This window comes from Cotesia glomerata, linkage group LG5, assembly GCF_020080835.1.
Source record: "Cotesia glomerata isolate CgM1 linkage group LG5, MPM_Cglom_v2.3, whole genome shotgun sequence".
Taxonomy (NCBI): domain Eukaryota; kingdom Metazoa; phylum Arthropoda; class Insecta; order Hymenoptera; family Braconidae; genus Cotesia; species Cotesia glomerata.
Genome location: NC_058162.1, coordinates 161,809 through 182,634, shown reverse-complemented (window position 1 = coordinate 182,634; position 20,826 = coordinate 161,809). Strand labels below are relative to the sequence as shown.

Sequence of the window (20,826 nt, the reverse complement as noted above, 5' to 3'; positions counted from 1 at the left end):
TCAAGAGTTTAACTTTTATAAAAGTACCAATAATTTGTTGAAATAAACAAATTCTCATGTGCGGTGATTAGATCAATCATTTTTATGATGATGATGATTATTATTATTATTATTATTATTATTATTATTATTATTATTATTGTGATGAAATGAGTATTGCAAGTAAAGGGAATTGTCAAGACTGCAATAAGGGGTGTGATTGCGCAACACTGGCGCCAGAAGCCGGTCTCAGGTCTCGGATCCAGTGGCTGGCCTGGGGCCGTCTCCATGCTCCAGGTGACTCACTGCGGCAACGAGAACCGTGGAGAGAAGACTTGGTCCAAGGTGGTCGGGGTTAGAAGTGGAAGGAGTCAGTGAAAAAAGACTCGTACTGGACTTATCGAGCATAACCCACCTCGACAATGACCAGCCAAAAACAAAAAAAAAAAAATAAATAACAAAATCATCTACATCGGAAGAAAACAATTCGGTCACGGCGCTCGAGCGTGAGGAAAGAAGAAGAGCATGTTTCCAAGTTACGTCACCTCGCTACATGGTTTAAGCAGAAAATTTGTTTGTGCTTTTTAAGCGATTATTTATAACAGTCCAGGCAGGCACTCCAAGGATAACAACGACTAATCTTTCGCTTTCTTATATTTTATCGAAATTTATAAATTTATTTAATTATAATTATTATGAAAAATAAAAGAAACTCGAAACATAATAACAAAGTCAATTAAGAAATGAAAAATCCGTTTGTAAAATAATTTAAAAGTATAAATAAATAATTAAATAAAAGTGACTTTCTCATCGACGCTCGCCATAAAATATATCTCTAAGAGTGAATTTAAGTTAGACACCGTCTGTCTCAGTAACTCATTCTCGGATCACTGCATCGGTTATTTCCTCTCATCCTCGAGTCCAACGATGGTCATTATTTTTACGAGGGATCAAGCACCGCTCATTATCTTTAAGAGTCGTGTTACACGGACGGTCGTTACTTGTTACAGGATCAGTTGCAGATTTACGAAACCCCGCGGCTCCCTTCGTCCGATATTGACAGGGTCACATTCCCTTCAACTGTTCTTCAATTCCTAAAAATATATTTTTCTTTAATCAAGATATATATTCTTGGTCTTTCTAAAAATGTTCTGTATAAAGAATAATATTTTTTTAGAGTCTGTAATTCCGATAATTGACCGTCGATTTTGACAACCTGTCATTCCGAGAGGCAATTAAAAACATTATGTATTAATGAATAATTATAATTACTTCACAAATTAACCTAACGGGTATTATTTATTGACGTTCATTCTTCCTTTCTTTTTATTTTTTTCCTGCTCGTGCTGCGTCAATGCATGCCCACCAACAATCGCCGCGGTGGCACTTTAATTACAGATAAGACGCCGCTTTTAGTTCCATCGACTCGAGATTTAATTAACATCCTCGATTTCTGTCCAACCATAAATCTCCTCCACGCTTCTATTCTGTACAATTTAACCGACTATTTAAAAATAAAAAAAAAAAAAAAAAAAAAAAAAAGTCAGAATGATGGATTGTTTAATCGCGAATTGATGATTACTGGAAACTACCCGATTGAATATTTGTTATTAGTTTATTAGGCTGGTAATTTAGAGCCGACGTATGAATCTGAGGCAGCCGCGAAGACAGGGAGTCCCGCCTTGATCTGAGGAGCAGCAGTCGAGCAGCTCGAATAATCGAGGATAATACGCCTTGGGGTTCTTCGATGTCGGCAATTACCACTAACCCGCCCACTTACCATCTTTAACCAACGAGCTACCGCCCGAAAATTATTGTTATTATTTTCTGGCTCTTTGTCTACTACTTACTTACCTCATTAGAAATAATTAATAGAGATGTCATAACTCCACACTGCTACTTGGCTTTTTTATTTTTTCTTCTTTCACCAGACACAATCATTCAACAATTTTTTAAATGTTATTAATAAAAATTTACTTACTTTTATTTTTATTTTACTTGAACCGGTCAGTTATTTTCATTTAAAAATTTTCGATGGTCCCTTTGTTTCATTACCCTCGATATTAAAAAGTCAAACACCGACCTTGTATTTCCATTATTTTACTTTCTTCTTGCAAAACTTCATCTTCATCTTTATCTTCTCGTTATTTATCTTTTTATTCTTGTTCGGAACTTACTGCAAGCGGTCCTTTACATGCGCATGAAAAATCGTGAGAAAGTTTATATGAGTGTGAGCTGCATCAACAATTCGTCGTGTTGTCGTCTGCTGTCAACTGTCGTCTGTATTACCTTTGCTCAAGAGCGGGCGGTATAATAAATGACGGATCATTTTTATTGATGGAACTTTTCGGTTTAATCATACCATACATCCATTACATAAATATGTGTGGTAAATAACGCCTACAGGGATCTTTTGCGTCAATATTGATCTCTTTTCCTCGACCGGTACGCCGTATGATGCTCACATTGCTTCGAATTGTCCTTAAAGAGTCGACATATCGATCCTTCCTTCATTTTTCGTCCGACTATTATCAAGTTTGCCAAACAATAAAACGACACGTCAAATAAAAGTTGTGCAACGTCAAGAGAAATTCCATCGATTATGATGATGATGATGACGAGTTTTTATTTAATGGCTGGATTTTCAGCGGTCCAAACATTAAATTGCAACTTTTTCATTTATTTTATGAATTATTAATAATAATTCAGCGAGAGCGATTATCGTTATCGTAGTTGAACATTATTTTAATATTTAATGTGATAATTTAGTTAGGACCCGCATCCTTAACCCGTGAGGAGATTAGATCTACGATGGATCAATCGAGGGATAATAGTAATTTCGTTGTTGGCTGATGTGTTGACGTTGGTTACAAAACAGGAAAGAAAGGAGAGAAGAGAGAGGTGAAACCTCACGCGATGCGGGCAATCTTTTAGAAGGCTCCAGGGTCTCCCACGCAAGGAATCTCGCAATCAAATAATATAAATATATATAAAATAAGTATAAATTAATACAACTGAAAAAAAGATAAAATGAACGTCAAATATATTGGTTATCTTTCAAAACAAATCATAAAACGCCTACGCTCTTTACTTCAGCCTTCTTTTTTTTAATTTTTATTAAATTGAATTGTGTTTTCTGTTTCTTGATGTAATTTTTAAATTTATTTATTGAAAAAAATTTTAGAAATCTTTTAAGAAAAAAATTTTTCTTGGTTAAAGATTTTTCACCTTGATAGAAATAAATTTTTTATCAGTGTAGGTGTTGGCAAAACATAAAGACAAAATAAAATATTGGGCTGGAAACTGGCTCGGGAGTCGGGAGAGTCGGAAGAAGTGTCCATCTTGAATCAGGAGATTGAATCAATCGATCGACACGCGAGAAATCGGCGGCGAACTCGGATCGCTAAAGATCAGAGATAAACTCTGCAGAAGTTGTCCGACAGAAACATCTCCTCGTTTGTGCCGATCACGTCGTGAAATCGCGTCTTAAGTAACACGCGAGTAACAATCTACAAACGTTTGTATCGTCTTTAAACTGAATCACGACATCAACATCTTTTCAACATCGCATCGCTGGAGTACCAACTACCGAGTAGCTACTACTTACTACCAGCACTACCACCACCACAACCACAACCAACACCCCATAATAATCATGTTCGTATGTTTATATAGCGGAGCGAACCTTTTTTTTATATTTTTTTCCTTTTTTTCCGTGCATGTTCCGGTGAGGTGAATATTCTCATTACCAACCAAGACATTTACTTACATGTCTTCATTATTCAGTCCAAAAAATATGCTAAAAACTTTCAGCCCAACCACTTTTCACTTTTACATTCAAACTTTGTTACAACTTACAACTCAACCGATCCTACTAAATGAGATATTATATATTCGAGATAAGTTAATTAATTATTCCACGCATCGATTATTTTATTTTATTTTATCTTTTTCGCTCCTGTGGTTCTAATTGCGGTGATATCGATTAATATTTTATTACCGATAGATCATTTTGTCGTGTAAATATCTAACCAGAGAAATGATGTCATTTAAATATTAAACTGACTAGATGAGCTCACCGCTTACTTTTATTTCGATGGTAGTTTTATTCATAAGGAATCAGTGCGTCAATTAAATCTTTATCTTAATAATAAAATCTAAACTCTTAATTTTATTCTAACTTTTAATTGCTGGGATTCGAAAAGATAACATTTTTTGTTATTTACAATCGCTACATTGGTTTAAATCAAGGATTTAGTGATTTAAAAAATAAATTCATTAACAGTTAATAAATTTTTCTATGAATATAGAACCAGGATTAAAAATAAATAAAAATTAGCATACCATGTAAATTATCTTTCAAAATGATATATAAAAGATTTCCAATCTAAAATGAATAATTAACATAGCACACGCTCAATGGATCAGTGGATCAGCGAGTTGCCCTCGGATGTCACCACATACTGGGCGAGTACAAAGGATTCTTTAAAGAATCCAGATTGCGACACGCAAGTTGTTCATTTTAGCATTTAGCAAAGCATTACATTTGATTTTAAATTGAGTTTCAAGTCTGGAGTTCTATTGTAGATAAATGACGCAGCCACGACACATTTTAAATGTATTAAAGTGTCTAACAGACATTCCATTATCTCCGGCACTTATGGCACTCATAATTTATCCTTTTTTTTTTTAAATAAATAAATAAATAAATAAGTCAACTGATGTATGACTACGTGATCGTTCTATCAAGAGATTAAGCGCATCACTGAAGCAGTTCATTCAAAACCTACAATTTTACATACACATATTTTTATTCATTATTTTGATTTTTATCAGAGCGCGTGCTTTCTTCTGATGATCGCCGACGAGATCAGTAAGTGGTTTCGTAGATCTTGCACACTTTAATCCCGTGGTTGCCTCGGATTTCAGCTGATAGTCACTGCGGTTTCCATTTACCTTTCTTCACCGATGGGATTCGCTTCAGGAGTCACGGTCATGATGATTAGATGCTGCGATACGCAAATTCATGCGCTGAATATCAAATTAGCTCTTGGTTTGCTAAAAATTTATACACAGAAAAGAATTTCTTCGTTCAATAAAATTTTTTTTCGTATAATTGAAAAAATTTTTAAGTTTACGGCAAAAAATCTGCTTCCAAAAATAAAAAATTAAAATTAAAAAAACGGTGTAGCTAATTATGCGTCGAATGAATCGAGATTTATCGCCGTCTCCTCAATACTGGTCGCGTGGGTCGCTGGCACCCGACGATATCCGGTCCTGTAAGAGTCGAGCAAAACTACTACGCTTTATCATAACGATAAAGCTCTGTGATAATGATTTATCGCCAGTACAGCTTTCTTATTTTATTTTATTGCTCTCTTACAAATGCGTCTTCACCTCACGTCGTTTAAAAAAAAAAAAAAAAAAAAAAAAATAAATAAAAACAATAATCGATGCATATATCCTCGAGAAAAGGATCGGTTTATATTTTTTATCATCCTCTGATTTAACTATCCTACACGAGCCTGGTAGTAAATAAAAGTAAAATGGAATGATTTGGGATTCTTCCCCGAAGCTGACTGGAAATAAAATTCCGAGTGTCTTTTTAGGTTCGTTCGCCCGAAATTCGATTCGATTTGATGTTAGGTCAGCTTTTTCTCCCCTCCTCTCCCCACACATTATCTCCCTGAGTCCTTCTCGCCTCAACTTAGGAATCCATCAACTGCTGAAATATCTGCAAGGACTGTCACTCCCTTCGTGGAACCCGATAAAATAAATGACAAAAGTAGGGCTTGTCTTGATTTTTACGACGAGTCGCGATCGTTCCTTCCGAAGAATTATTAATTAGTTGCTTTTTAGACAGGTGCTTAAAGCCACCAAGCAACCTCCGTCTCCGGAATACCGTGATATAAAATTACCAATTTTATTTGCTGATCCTCGGGCTACTTACGATCCTTGATTCCGAGATCGGCGTCAATATCGATTAAACAGAATCGTTAAATTTTAGAGATTGCAACATCTCCAGAGTTCTTTTCTTGTCGCTCATAAGACTGACTCCATCGATACTTAGAATCAATAAACATTAACATTATCCAAAGTTATTTCCGAGAACCCTGGGTATCAATTAAAAGGGTTCCGTAACTAAACAACTGAAATTAAAACACCCTCAGGCTTTAGTATTAATTAAAAATTTTTTATATTTTTTGTTGTCAACTTTACAAGGGGATCAATAATAGAAAATTATTAATTATAATAAATTATTAATTCAACAATGCAATTATCAAAAAATTATCGTTTTACAAATCTATCTTTGCCTTGGCGCCACTTGGAAGTTTATTATTTACAATTTCTCCATAAAATCAGCATACATTACCCCAACCTCAACATCTACATTGATACTCCTCATAATATTGCACAGAGTACTGCGTGGGTACTTTCAAGTGCGACTCTCACGCCTACTCAGATGATGTCATTCCCCTTTCCATCAAACCTGAAATAAAATGAAATCCCAGTTTACCAGTTTACCAGTTTACCAGTTTACCAGTTTACCAGATTCTTAAAGCAAAGCCAGCAGGCGGATGTGTCCCGAGATCGGATCAACCTGATAGATCTCCACTCACATCTAAACGATGATTATAACCAAAAACCAAAAATCTAGACACCTCATTAAGATAAGTAATTCAATAAAATTGAATAGCCATTTATTAAACTAAATGAATTGAAATTGAGTGATGGATAAAACCAACTGGAAAGAGATTACATTACAAGTTATAAGTAGAAAAAGAACAGGCGCAAGAGAGACCGGTAGCACGCGATTAGCGAGTCGTTGCGTGGTACCACGTCATCTCACGGTTGGCTAGTTACGCCAACCGTGTCGGCTCTCCCTGGACACGCGACCCACACAAGCTGGCGCGCGACTACTCTCTCTTTCTCTCTTTATCCCTCCTTATTTGCCGCTGTCATTCCTATCCAGCATTGACCAGCAGCATCTGGCTCTTCTGAACGAACCCACCAGTTCGAGAGTGTTCGAGCGAGAAAGAATCATCAACATCAACATTAACATTTTGTTCCACCGGCAATGTGTTGGTTCGTTCCGAGGCAGATAAGATACGACACCGCTGATACGCCTCCGCTAGCTGAGATTACGTCCTGAGGTGTGCTCCAAGATTGCTGATGATGTCATTCAGCTGGTTGGTTACCTCACCGTCGACATCAAGTGCCAAGCTACCAATTTTTGCTGATCGATTTGATGCTAATTGATCCACCTGGACGCTACAAAGAGAGCACCCAAGATATTGTAGATGGTGGATCTCTCTGGTGAAAGGAACAAGAGCCTAGCGGTCCTAAAAGGTTCATCTTGTAGACCCTCATCACTTACCCGGAGTTTATTGAACAAGATTTCCTTACAAGAGGCGGCGAAATCCGAATCAATGAACAAACTGTGTATGTGTTCCTTTATAGAATCGAATTGATGATAGCAAGTTGGTACCAGTTGACCAAGATATACTGAGGATGGGTCAGGGGTTAAGTGCCAAGGAAGACCCCGAGTCTAGTAACCGGTAACTGGTGTTGTTAAAGAACAGAGCTACGTTTTCCAGGTGCGTGTACGTGCCCGTCTCTCGACGCCCATGTGTGGGTGTCCAAGGACTTCAAAGCGCGACTGGTCACGCGTCAAGGTGCCCACGTTCCAGGACCCGAATGCTTACCGAGCAATTTATAATCATACGAGTTCAATGTAATGTGTAGGAAGAAAGAGAGAGAAAGAAAATTTTAGTTTATAGTTTTTCATTCATCACTCTGTGAAGATTTGAATTTTAATAATTTCGGTATTATTAAAAATTTTTGTGACAAGTAATGTTTTAAAATATATAGGTAGTTTTTATCGAAGAACACGATTTAATAATCCAGTGATCGATTAATAATCGAGTGTATTAAAACCTTGAGGAATTTCAAATAGGTGACTTCTTCACTGGATTCCTCCAAATTTTCGGGTTAATTTAAACGTTTTAAGCGTCACACTGCTACCACCTTTCGATATCTCAGATTTAACTACCGGAGAGTTGGTAGTTGTCGGAAACAAAACCAAGAAGCAGAACCAGAAGAAGAAGAAGAAGAAGAAGAAGAAGAATGAGGCAAACGAAAGAATATGAAAAAGAGCCGGAGAAAAGTCCTCGTTACAACGACATTCTACTTTGCGGGCGAGACGCGTGCCTTGCCTTCGAGATCGACGGTAAAAGCTTCTCCGAGGAGGGCAATGTGCTGAAAAGGGTGTTGCTTCTTCCGTCTCTTTCTTCTTCTCAGATGGTTTGGACCTAAACCTGTCTGCATGGCAAGAAAACACGAGTCGGCATCGATTCGGTGCGAGAGGTCGCATCGTTTTGGCATGCCTGAGACGGATAAAAAAACACACACCAATTGGCAACGCATGTCCAGTTTTCATTCTCCTACAATTTGAAATTCCTGATCCAAATTAAATTTCTAATCCTTTTCATTTGAAACATATGGCTTCAATTGAACATCGTGAATAGAGTAGGAAAGCCGGTTGGTCGTGAGATCAGCCTTGACCTGGTGATCGATTGGCAACCCATCGTAATCGTGTGGAGAGGAACACAAACGAGCAATCAGCATACACATCGGAAAAGACAACCAAACAGTAAATCACATTAGCATCGTGAATCACTGATTCCACTGAGTCGGCTGACACCAATGGAGACCTTTGCTGGCCTCTCTCTGTACTCGACGCACCTGGAGAGCTCTAACATAAAAAAATAGCACCAACATCATTGAATATAATAGCGACATGTTAGATATGTTGGAAACCGTTGATCAGATTCTCAGTTTGTGTCGATATAAATATGTGGTTAGAATTATAAATACAGAGATATTTCTCAACACCCCTCATCATTCCAATGACGAATAAGTTAGTTCTACAGCATAGACTGATATACCGATCTAATGAAATCCTCACCCTCGAGTTCTCCCAAGGGGATCTCACTAAGAGACGTTTCTAGGTCGACGACCAGTCAGCGATGTCGTGGAGACTCCGTCGGCAAAAGTATCTCTTCTCTTATTTTAATCTCTTGTGTTGTGTTTTGTTGGTCTCTTTGGTGCTCAGTGGTCGCTTCTCTTGATCGGCGAAGAGTCACCTCGATAAAAACGAACGGTTTTGACCACGAAAACAATAACAAACTGCATTGGCCGTTTGGATGGTCGGTTGGTCGGTTGGTTGGTTGGATCGTTGGTAAAGTTTTAACTCGATTCGAGTATCGACGATACATTGACTTGAGAAGGCCGCGAGTTTTTATTTTCTCAGAGCATCCTTTAAGCATATTCTTCTTTGCAAACATCTCGAATACGAAATGTGGATTCCTGAGGAATCTTATTGACCGCGTCCAATGAAATTCGAGCAAATAAATCTCAAAGCTTCTCTACTTTGTGATTTTCTTCCTTCTTACTTTTATTTTTATTTTGTTGCATCCTCAAACTCGTTCTTTTGTCTCCCCAGTTCTCGCCTTAGTCAATATCCCCGGTATCATCAAAAGAGCTCTTTTTCCATCCAGATATGAATCGTTTAACAATCAAAATTATGTGTCGAAAGCAGTATGTCAGGTTCTTCCGTGTGTTATTACGATCCTTGATCTCTTAGAAGTTTATTCTTTCTCTCTCTTTATTATTTTTCTTTTAGTTTGTTTTACTCGTGAATCACTCGTCAGGTCCACCACGCGAATTATACAACTGCGAAAAACTTGGCCGCACTTGGGGAATGTCGTTGGCATGTTCAGCTCTTCTTCTTCTTCTTCTTCTTCTCCTTATTTTCTTCTTCTTATCGGTCTTTTTCTTTTTATTGTTCCCTTCAGAGGGAGTCCATCTCTTTTCCTCTCATAAGCCATCTTTGGCTGATTGTTTTTTTTTTGCATCCAGGCTTCAGGGAATCAAGAACAACCGTCCCGGGACTCTCTTCCTTGTCACGGATAATTTGGCAAGGATATTCTGTCACCATTAGGAAAATCAATCGGAATTTAAGACCACGCAAGACTAGCAACATTTTTGTTAAAATGACTCTGTAAATATTTAATATTTTGATTTTTTCTCTTAAAAATGAGATTTTTTTTAATTTTTAAAGAGGTTTCTCTGTTAAAAAAAAAAAAAAAAAAAAAAAAAAAAAAAAACAATTTTTTTTATGACTTAATTAAGTGAGTAACAAGCAATAAACCACGTACCGGTTAGCAAAAAGGACAAAGAAAAGAGTTTATAAATAAATATGGTGTAAGAAAATACTAAAGTTTTTGATTAATTGCCATTGCTTCAGTAATGTTTAATGTTATGTATAGATTTATAAAAACAAAAAAGGCATTGAGTTTAATTGAGCGTGGACTTTTATAAAGAACAGTGATTAATTCGTTGCAATATATTTAATGGTTTTCAGAGTCTAGCCACAGGTTGGACAGTGGCTCCCCGTTTTGGAGGATACAACTAGATCAAGACCTCCTGGATACTATTAGCGCTATTTATCCCGAGTGGTTTAAGGTAAATTTCCTTTCTTGTCTTCTGTTTGCTGACCTGTCCAACACCAGATATTATCCACACTTAACTTTTTTTTTTTTTTTTTTTTCATTTTTGTTTTAGGATTATACGAACAGCAGTAGAACCTCTATATCCTCTATTATTTCGTCATCGCCCACCCACCAGTCTAACGACGAGTCGATCGATAGAGACAAAGCCTCTGATTCGACAGACCAGGAGGGCCAAGGTCACAAGAGTGCCAAAGAAGTTAAAACCAAGTCCAAGGTCAGGAAACTTGAAAAGTCCAAGGACCGGAGGGAGAAGCGTCAAATTAGAGAAGTTGATAGGTTTGTTATTGGTTATTAGTTATTTTTGTCCAATCCATTATTTACTATAATTGTTGTAATAAGTAATAAGACTTAATAAGGGAGCACTTACTCAAAAGATCCAAAGGCTGTAATCTAGGGTGCTCATTGTAATTTACTATCACTTAAAGAAACATTATTGCTTATTACTTTTAGCACAGAAGTAACTAGACAATGAACCGTCAGTAACTTATTATTTTATTTTTAATTTTTTTGGAATTAATTTTTAAAAATTATACAATTTTGTCACGAAATTTTTTATCATAATTTTAATTAATAGTTTAGACGATGACTTGTTAATAAATGGATCAATTAATTAATGGGTATTTCAGAGATTTGCCGGGAAGCGAGACTGTCAAAAAAGGGGCAAAGCATCCTCCCTCAGGCCCGCGACACGAAAGAGAAAGAACGGAGAACTCTTCGACGGGGAGAAAGTCGGCGGGTGGTGCCTCCGAAGACACATCACCCGAATCCGAGGAGTCTGCAGAGATGGCTGAAGGCAATAGATCGTCTCCTCCGAAAGCGGAAGTTGACGATTCACCTTTACAATACGCCATGGACCGCAACAAGGAATGTGAGTATATTGAAGCTTATTTAATTTTTTTTTCAATCTTACAAGATATCTTTTACCGAATCTAAATGTGCCAACCCCGCTGGCTCTGGAATGAATAATAACAATAATAATAATATTAATTACATAACAACAAATTCGAGCGATAAAAGTAACAAAACTAAAATTTATGTATCGATAATTGCGGGTCTGCAAATGAAGCAACAATTAGAAAAAGTGTGTTAATTTTTATAGGCAACTTGAACGTTTGTTCTGTGTTTTAAATATCATCATCGGTAAGAAGGTTTGCGCAAAAAGCGACTTACGTGAGAGCGCGTGAGCTGAGAAGGAAAAAAAACTGATGGGTAGTTGACAAGCTTGTGAATGATCTCCGCAAATACTTACTTCTATCTATATCATTATACTCGTAGTTATTATTGCGTACGAATAAGGCCGTGATGATTTATTTCAACTATAATTAATTATCAGCTAAGTGTACAATCGTAAAAAATTAATTATTATTTAATTTTACTTTAACACATCTAAGTGTGTCAGCCAGTACCCTAGTACCTAAGTATTGGATTCTGGTAATTTAGTAATTTTGTCAGCAAACATTGAATCATTCCGCTGCTTTTGTAATTCTATGATATCATTTTCTATTTAAAATTTTCCCCGGTTCTAAAAATCGGAATCCTCATGATGGGTTAGTACCATGAAGGCGCCAAAAATTGGTGCCCCCTCTGTCGGTCGGGCTTGGGGCATTTCTCGAGCATCTGATAGTCAGCCCGGTCCCTCTTAGCTGGCAACGTGGCATTATCCCTCAGTAATCATACGCTCGTTTCAAATAAGAGTCATGCAAGCAATGGGCGATGAATTATCGATTCCCAATTCATTTTTTCTTCTTTTCTCTTCTTTTCTCTTCTTTTCTCTTCACTTTTTTTTCTCTGTTTCTTGTTCTTGGCTTTTGCTTGCCGCAATTTTTTCTCAACTTTTATTACATAATAAAAAGGGCGCTTCCTCCTCTCGTTCGGGCTGGTAATGAAAGGCTGTAGACTGAAGACGGTCATCCTGCAGGATGCTCCTAAGATTAGTTGGCTTTATCACCTTGTACATATATATAAGACAGAGTTGGGCGGCACCGACACTTGTTCTTCTCCATGATCATGATTTCATAAACTTTTTGTTATTTTTTTATGCCTTGCTTTCTTTTATTTTATTTTATTTCCTTTCGTTTGCTGTTCCTTTGAGCTGGGTATGGAAAAAGGAAAAATAAATATCCAGAGAATTAGAAATAAAAATGAGGGCTTAACAAATAAAAGCAGCATGTCGACAAGTCCTTGCTCCCGGTACGGGTCCAATCGCGGTCTTAACTTCTTTGTCACGAATGCCTGAGGATCGATTCCTCTACTCGAGGCCTCATTAAACGAGCCTCGTCCCGGCTATCAACAGCGGTCTTTAGAACGTCATTTTGTCGCGTTTATCGTCCCTTTTTCTGCAATTACTTTTTGCAACCATCAAGTCCCGCATTGTCGTACAACCGAGTCCTCAACATCAATATATACTATACATACTATATAGTCCAGTTCCATTCCTTCATTCTTTCTGTATAATGTTATAACCTTACCATTAAATATTGAAATAAAATCTATAATAATATAATAATTGTTGGGTACGCAATTTTTCAACAATCCAGTTGAAGAGATATTTAATTTAAAAGTTCAAGATTAGAGACTTTAAAAAAGACAAAAAAATGTAAATACTTTATTGACTTATTTATGATTATATTGTGGAGGTGATTATGATCGGGACCGAGCAGGGAATGCATGTGCTGAAGTCAGAGTCTCCTGATATAATAGTCGGTGTTTCATATCATATAATATGTTAGAGCTTGAGTATGTTTTGAGCAGCGAGTAAGAGTTATATGCTATATTACGTAGGTGACCCAACTATTCTGGAGTAGAGTGGTACGATATACGTGTCGGCGAACATGCACAAGGAGACAAGAGGCGTGACTATTTATAAAGGTGATATCATCGATATTACCTACGCTTTCACATTGCCAATCGTAAATTCTACGACTAAAGGGTCTTATCGGTTTAATTAATTTTTTTATTTATTACCTGTACTACGGTATTTAAATTTTGATTTATATTAATATTTTTGATGGTAGTAGATCGGGAATAAATCCAATTCATTTATTCTGAAAAGTTCACAGCTCAAAGTTGATTTTTATCTGCACTGATTAAATTTATTTATTAAGTATGAAAAATTATTTTTTAATTTTCATTTGTAGAGAATTAAATTCTCTTTCAAATGATATCATAACAAAAGCAATTATTCTTATCGATCGTTTCCATAAAGGTTAGATAAATAATAAGCCAGTTAAATAGCAAATGACAAGAATTCAAGCAATGAATTGTCATAAAATAACAATTACGTTGGTCTATTAATCACCACAAGCAGATCTGGTCCTTCTGAATGTTGATTGGTATCAACTCTAACGAGCGATCGGTTTGACGTCACCGGTATAAATAAATCTAAATAGTGGACTATATCGTTGCATATTCATAAAACACGCAAAGACTGGGACTAAGGGCCCCCGTGGGCGAACCGGTACGAGATATGTCGAATCGCGAATATGCTGAGACCGGAAAGTAAGTGTCATGTACACAAGTTAAAATCGGCGTTAGACTGCCGTTTAATTCACTTCAGTTGCATACGCTAGATGTTGTTGGGTTCAACTGCGTGCCTACGCGAGCACAACAAATCAAACCCAATCCCAATCCAGATAAATAAAAAGCTAATAATAATGTATAATGTAGAGTGGAAAATAAAACTTATTAAATAAATTCGTAGATCGTGTGCGTGCCGACGAGTTTACTTTCTGGAATCTGTTGTCCCTTGAAAAAACTGATTGCCCACGCGATCCGATTCGAAGAGATGACGGTTTATAAATCCCCGCTGTGAAAAAAAAAAAAAAAAAAAAAAAAATAAATAAATAAATAAATAAATACATCCGAGTTTTTTTTTTATTACCGATCACTCGATAGTTATTATTTTTTACTTCTTCTTGGCTTAAAATCGGTTATTACAACTTCAATTATAAAAATACTAATGCCCTCAATAAACGTTAGATCTCTGGAGTTTGTCTCTTTTTTATTATTATTATTATTATTAATATTATTTTCCATTAGAAATCCCGCAGTGAAGTCTGCCGGCCCCCCAAAGGTGAATATATCTTGCTCTTTGGCCGTAAAATCTCCGGATTTAACTGTCAGAAGGCAAAAATTACGATCCTGTAATTCGTTAAATCAATTCGAGTCATACAAATTTTATAGTATATCGGGTTTGACAATGTATAAATTTAATTAATTAATTAATTATGGTAGCGAATAACAATTTGCTACATTGTAAATTGTATAATGTTGAATTTTCATCAAATATAAATTCAATAAAACTTAAAACATTGTTAAAAATTGGATAAAAACCATTTCAACAGTAAAATTACCTGATGTAATTGTAAAATGATAGTTAAAGAGTATAAAGAGCGAGTGAAAGAGCGTAATAAGCACGAGTGATCACGGAAGGAAGAGAGGATGTCCCGTTCAAACCGGTACGTGTAGGTGTTGATAGACAACGATCGACGATTATTCGTCCGCTCGTTAACTTAGCACTCGGTCAATAGAGTTCTTTGGCTCTCAAGGGTCTCTCTCTTTCTCCCTCAAGTTGATCTCCCTCCTGCCATTCGATCAATTCCATTCGATCGGCGAGCCTCGAATGACAACTAGTCTCACTTCCTTTCTGCCGACGAGGCTTTCCGTCACACGGGCTATCATTCATGAATTTAAATTCAGTCTCGTTACGAATGATCCTGTTGTCACCACACGCTATCCATCACCAAGACAAATCGCTCATATATCACTCTCCTCGCTAATAATAGCAAACTTAATAAAAAAAAAAAAAAATCAACATCCCATTCCGAATTTTTAAATTTTTTTCATTTAAATTCTTAAATATGATCTTTATAATTGTAATTCTATAGAGAGACTAATGTATTATTTTATTTTATTTATTTTATGATCGATAATAATTAATGTGAGAATTTGATGGCGATTTAACGATAAGTAATATTGACACCGGAAAGATGGATGCCGTTAGTCGACAATTGCAGTATAAGCATAAGTAAGGAAGCACTTCCGTACCATATACATCAGATTGTTGATTATTCGCAACTCGTCCTTAGTACGTGCATATGGCTCGTGTCCTCGCCTCGTGCTGTCTGTGCATTACATTTTTATTTACGAACAAAACAAACATTTCTCGTACTCGAGCATCGATCGTTCAATAAATTATAATTATTTTCAATTATAATTAAGGTGGAAGATTAACTCAGACGATTTTAAAAATTATATTTTTCTATTCTCTGTAAATTTTTTAATAAAAGGAAAAAATAAGTTTAAGTAACAGTAAAAACATTAAACAAATTTACCTGTTGTCTGCAATCGTGGAATAAATTATAGAAAAAAGCTTAAGGATCGTCGGGGCAGTGAGGATATCGATCGAATCGTGACAAGTTCCGAAAGTAATCGGTTTTGTAGCGTTAACGAGGCGTGACCGAACCAACGAGACTCATTTACCACGGGTTGGTTAAGCAATTTTAATCTAATTGAGGATAAATTATCATGCCGAGATACTTCTTGCAACTTGTATCGTAATGCATTCATACTTTCAATACTCATTTCATTCATTTATAATTTTAATACTGTCCATTTTTTTAAATCTTATTTTTTTCATAATTCTACACGTGTAATCTGATTCCGTATTTTGTTACATAGGTATTGTCTAATAGCGTTTAGTCAGTGCGACACGGGCCATCGCGCAATTGGGGCATCAGGGAACGATCGCGAATCTCAATGCATCGCGTATAGGGATCGAATGATCCTCAGGGGAGTCGTGACGAGCCACCGAAACGAAAGTCACCTCAACCACGTTAACGAGCTTATATATCGATGGATAGAGATATATGTGCATCAATGAGGCGTGGTGACTCTTTGCTTCATTAATTAAGTCATTCTTTGGTGATATCTTATGGAGATTGTTATAAAACACTGATTCGTGCTTCATAAATCACAGCGTCGAATTTAAAGATTATGCTGGGAATTTTTGTATTTTAAATTAGTACTTGTAATTTTTCACATATGTAAATATCGGAAATTTATTAAAATATTTCTATATTAAGAAATTAAAATAATAACAATAATTTCCTGGTAAATAAGAATAATAATAACAACAACAGAGTAGGTACATTAAAGCTGGAACCCAAACTAGGAATTATCTGATCAAAGATCTAAGATCTATACCATTACCATTAGCAATCTCAATATCCATTGACCCTCAGGTCTCGGTTCTTGGATGCTGTAAAGTTCCATTAAACCTATTGTTACAACAGTAGTTAGTCTGGTGGCCACCTGGTCCAAAACTGGTCTCGTATCTAGCATATATATATATTTGTCTATGCTGGGACACCTGATGACCAGGAGGACACCACAAACAATCCAAGCAGCACCTGAGTCCATGAGCAGTCTCATCATTTAACTGGACTTCGGCCTTAAAGGTTTAGCGAATTGCACGGTAAATTTTTCTACCGTTAATCGATCAAGGACTTTACGCGTACGGATGGAAAACTAAAAACAACTCTTTGTTTCCGGTATTATCCGCATCTCCAATACCGTAGCTGTTTATAATTGTTATAATTCGCGATAGAGATTATAGCCAATAAATAATAAATAATAAATAATAGATGAATAGGCTGTCAGTCAGTCAGTCAGTCAGTCAGTCAGTCAGGTGGTCAGTACAGCAGTCACTTGAGAATCAGGCCTTGATACATTTCGCCTACGCTACTTAGTCGCGATATAATAATAATAATAATAATAATAATAATAATAATAATAATAAGAGAGAACGGCTTTTCCATCTTCCGCGTGGTCGACGCCCACGCTTTCGCTCCTTCAAGGACACGTGTAGTTGTACTTCATTGTCGCTACGTAACAGATTTTAACATACAACACCTTTTTATTATATTATTATATATTATATCCTCACAGCTACATCACCTGCGCTCTTATTATTCATTACTATCTACCGTAATACATCCTCCAACGCGCGTTCTCCTTTCGTCACTTCTATACATTATTGCTCACAATATTTACGATAGATCAATATCAACATCGATACATTAAACACCCAATTGATAATTTTTAGTAAAAAATATCTGTGAGTATTTATTATATAAAAAGATTCACATGTAAATTTTTTTTTTTCTTCTTAATTTAAAATTTATTTCCTTGTTCTTAACGTTTATTGGCTACCGCGAACCATAAATTCCCGGTAAGAAGAAAACACTTAAAAACTAAATAAAAAGGTGTTAAAGATCTGATTACCGGTATTGTCTGATATAAAACAACAGCTCGAGGCGGATTTAATTTTATATAATAAAAAGTTAACATTTTAAAAATCAAACAAGAGAAGAGAAGAAGGAGGATAAATAATATCGAGCGAGGTGTGAGCGTCGAGGTGTCAGATTGCACCTGCTAATTACAATCGTACTCATTTCTTCATGAACCCATTATCGCGAAATTACAGCGATAGAAGGATAGCTGGCAACGCCCAGTTTGGAGCAAAACCGTAACCAGCAAGCACACCTCGGGTAAATCCACGATTCCTTATTCCCGATCCTCGGCGTGCCGCGGGTAGGGTCACGAGGTCTAATTAACAATCAGCGATTTATCTTTCTTTAATCGCGAGTGCTTGTTGCTGCAATACCTTACACCCTCTCTTGGTATACATATTACACATTAAATAAAAATAAAAATAATACTTTTATTTTGTATATAAAAAACTGGGCACGTAATTCAACTTTACATTCACCACTAAATTTATCCGCGGTTTTTTACGAGCCAACCCAATATTTCTGTACGACGAGTTTTCGTCCAGTTGCTCAATCTCCCTGAATTATTAACTTATAAATCAGAAGCTTAATGAACGTGTTATTATTTTCTCAAGTTTATTTAATTCTTTTTAATAAATTTTAATCAATATTATTAAACAAGTTATCCTTAATACTGCGTAAAAAACAAATCGTAGCATCACGTAATACCCATGGGTTGTTTGGACCGAGGCAGGCCCTTTATCCTGAAGACAACGGATCCTAACACCGGCGTCATAGAAATAACAAACTGGCGGCATATCGCATGACACGGTACACGAGCCCGCAAGTTGAGTACTATACGGGTGACCCGAGCCGCGACCCTACCGTCCATTTTCCATTCCGGTGTGCGGGAGTTTGCGGCGCCATGCACGGGACCTTTGGGGCCCGACGTGCCGACGTCTTCTCATTTTTATTTAGCTTTTTGCTGGTATAAAAATAAAAGTAAGAGAAAATATACCCGAGGTAAGGAGAAATAAAGATAATAAGTGAGTTCATCTGCCTAAGAAGACTAAGAAGATCCTCAGCCGAGGATTGAAACGCGATATTCCGCAGAATAGTTGCTGTACATAATAATATAACAAGAGTATACTCATATTTTTATTATATCTTTCTCATTCTAATTTTATTTTATTTTATTTTATTTTATTTTATTTCATTTATTCGTGTTACGTGTCGTCGTTGAATAACAATTATGTAACTCATGTTTTTAAGTTATTTATTTGCGACAATAATTTAGATAATAATTTACGAGATCGGTATAAGTAAAATTGAGGTATTTACCAGTAATAAGTAATGATAATTACGAGCTAATGGCCTGGAGGGTCTCAAGTACTTGCCGGCCTATATCGCCCCGGAATTATTCAGTATTTAAATTAACCGATCGCCGATCGGTACCGTGTTAAACCTCACGCATTATGCAAATCGGGTGGAACCCGAACGCCAAAACACGAAAAAGGTTTTCTGCGAAAAGCAATTACCGCCGACGCGACATCACCGTAATACGCCGCCAGTTAATTGCTAATTTTTCTCATCCACCATCTACAATCTCCCGTGCACCTTCTTCACCTTCTTCACCTTCTTCACCTTCTTCCAGAATTTGTCCACAAACAGTTATCTCGGTGTTATGATCCTACCACCACAGACTCATTTTTCTTTTTCATTCAAACTTTCCAACAGTCAATTTCTTCTTTAATGTCAGGTTAAATTAATTTTTATTTTAATTAAATTATGCAAATTATTCACCACGGTATTTACTGAAATTTAATCATTTTTTTTCTTAAGTTTAAAAAGGTTGACTTAAACCTAGAAAATTTTAATTTATGACCTTAAAAATAATTGTTATTGAAACTTAGAAGCAAAAGATTTTAAATTGTCGGCGGCTGGTAATAGTGATATGGAGTCTTGTAGTTCGGCACTACCCGGGACTTCTTCAGAGGCTGGTACTCCGCATGTACATCGTGAATTGTGTAGCGGTATCATAAAGTCGTAGGATCTCAACAATGGAGCAGCGTGGAGCACGAACAAAGTTAACTCTGTACTGGCCGGCTTATATTAAACAGCTTACATTTTCTTCAGTATATTCAGTATTATATCGGTAGTTGTGTTACGTTTCTTATTTTGGTTTTGTTTTGTCGGTTTGTCGAGCCAGTTAATGCTGGACCATTGTTTCGAGGCGAGTGCTTGAAGTCTACTCTGGTCTACTCTGGATCCTCCTTCGCAGGCGACGTGTGGCCCAAACTCGAACAAACCTAAACGGCTTATCTCGATCACACATGTGATTATACTTGCGATAATAAACTCGGACAAATTGCCGATAAAATTCCGATCCTCTGGTGCTGAAGAACTTTAACTTAACAAAATTCTCCACCTTTCCCTTAGTTATCATTCTGGCTCATGCTTTTCAGTCCTCAGAACTGCACAGTGTCGTATTTAACACACAGCTTTGCTTAATCGCTTAATAGCTTTCCCGAGAAGAAAACGAGTCTTTATTTCAAATGAGTAAGTAACATTCGTTAAGGTCCATTCAAAGAAACTCGTAACTTTTGAATAAATTTTGTGTTGTACGTATATGCGCGGTGACCGGCCTGAAGGTTTATTTCTCGTATTGGCTCCAACGTGAAAGTTACAACAAAGATAAATTTGTCCGATCTTAGTTGGTATAAATAATTAAATAAGTAAACATTTATCGACGTAACCCAGCCTCCTTTCTGTTCCCTATACCTGTTAGCCGGCGTGATTTAGTGAAAGAATTCTCTAATAAAATTATCACCACCGTGTTATACATACAATCTTACTCACTGATTTTTATTGAACAATTTCTGTGTGATAAATTATACTCTGATATTTATTATTTTTTTCAGTACAAGTATGTCCGTTTTTTTCAATTTCTCAAACCTCAAAGAAGCTTCTATTCATCGACTCGCGAAGCTGAAGTTGTTTAT

The 20,826-nt window shown here is 36.4% G+C and overlaps 1 protein-coding gene across 12 annotated transcripts in view; it reads left to right on the top strand.

Annotated features, from left to right (window-relative positions):
- The window catches only part of LOC123266189 (putative uncharacterized protein DDB_G0282129), a 98,211-nt gene that overhangs the window by 50,429 nt on the left and 26,956 nt on the right, over positions 1–20,826 (top strand). For all 12 annotated transcript variants that reach the window (XM_044730250.1, XM_044730248.1, XM_044730249.1 and 9 more), the window contains 3 exons: positions 10,406–10,506; positions 10,606–10,829; positions 11,180–11,421. In XM_044730250.1, the coding sequence (XP_044586185.1) occupies positions 11,337–11,421 (85 nt within the window). In that variant the 5' untranslated portion in view covers positions 10,406–10,506; positions 10,606–10,829; positions 11,180–11,336. The remainder of the gene's footprint in view (positions 1–10,405; positions 10,507–10,605; positions 10,830–11,179; positions 11,422–20,826) is intronic.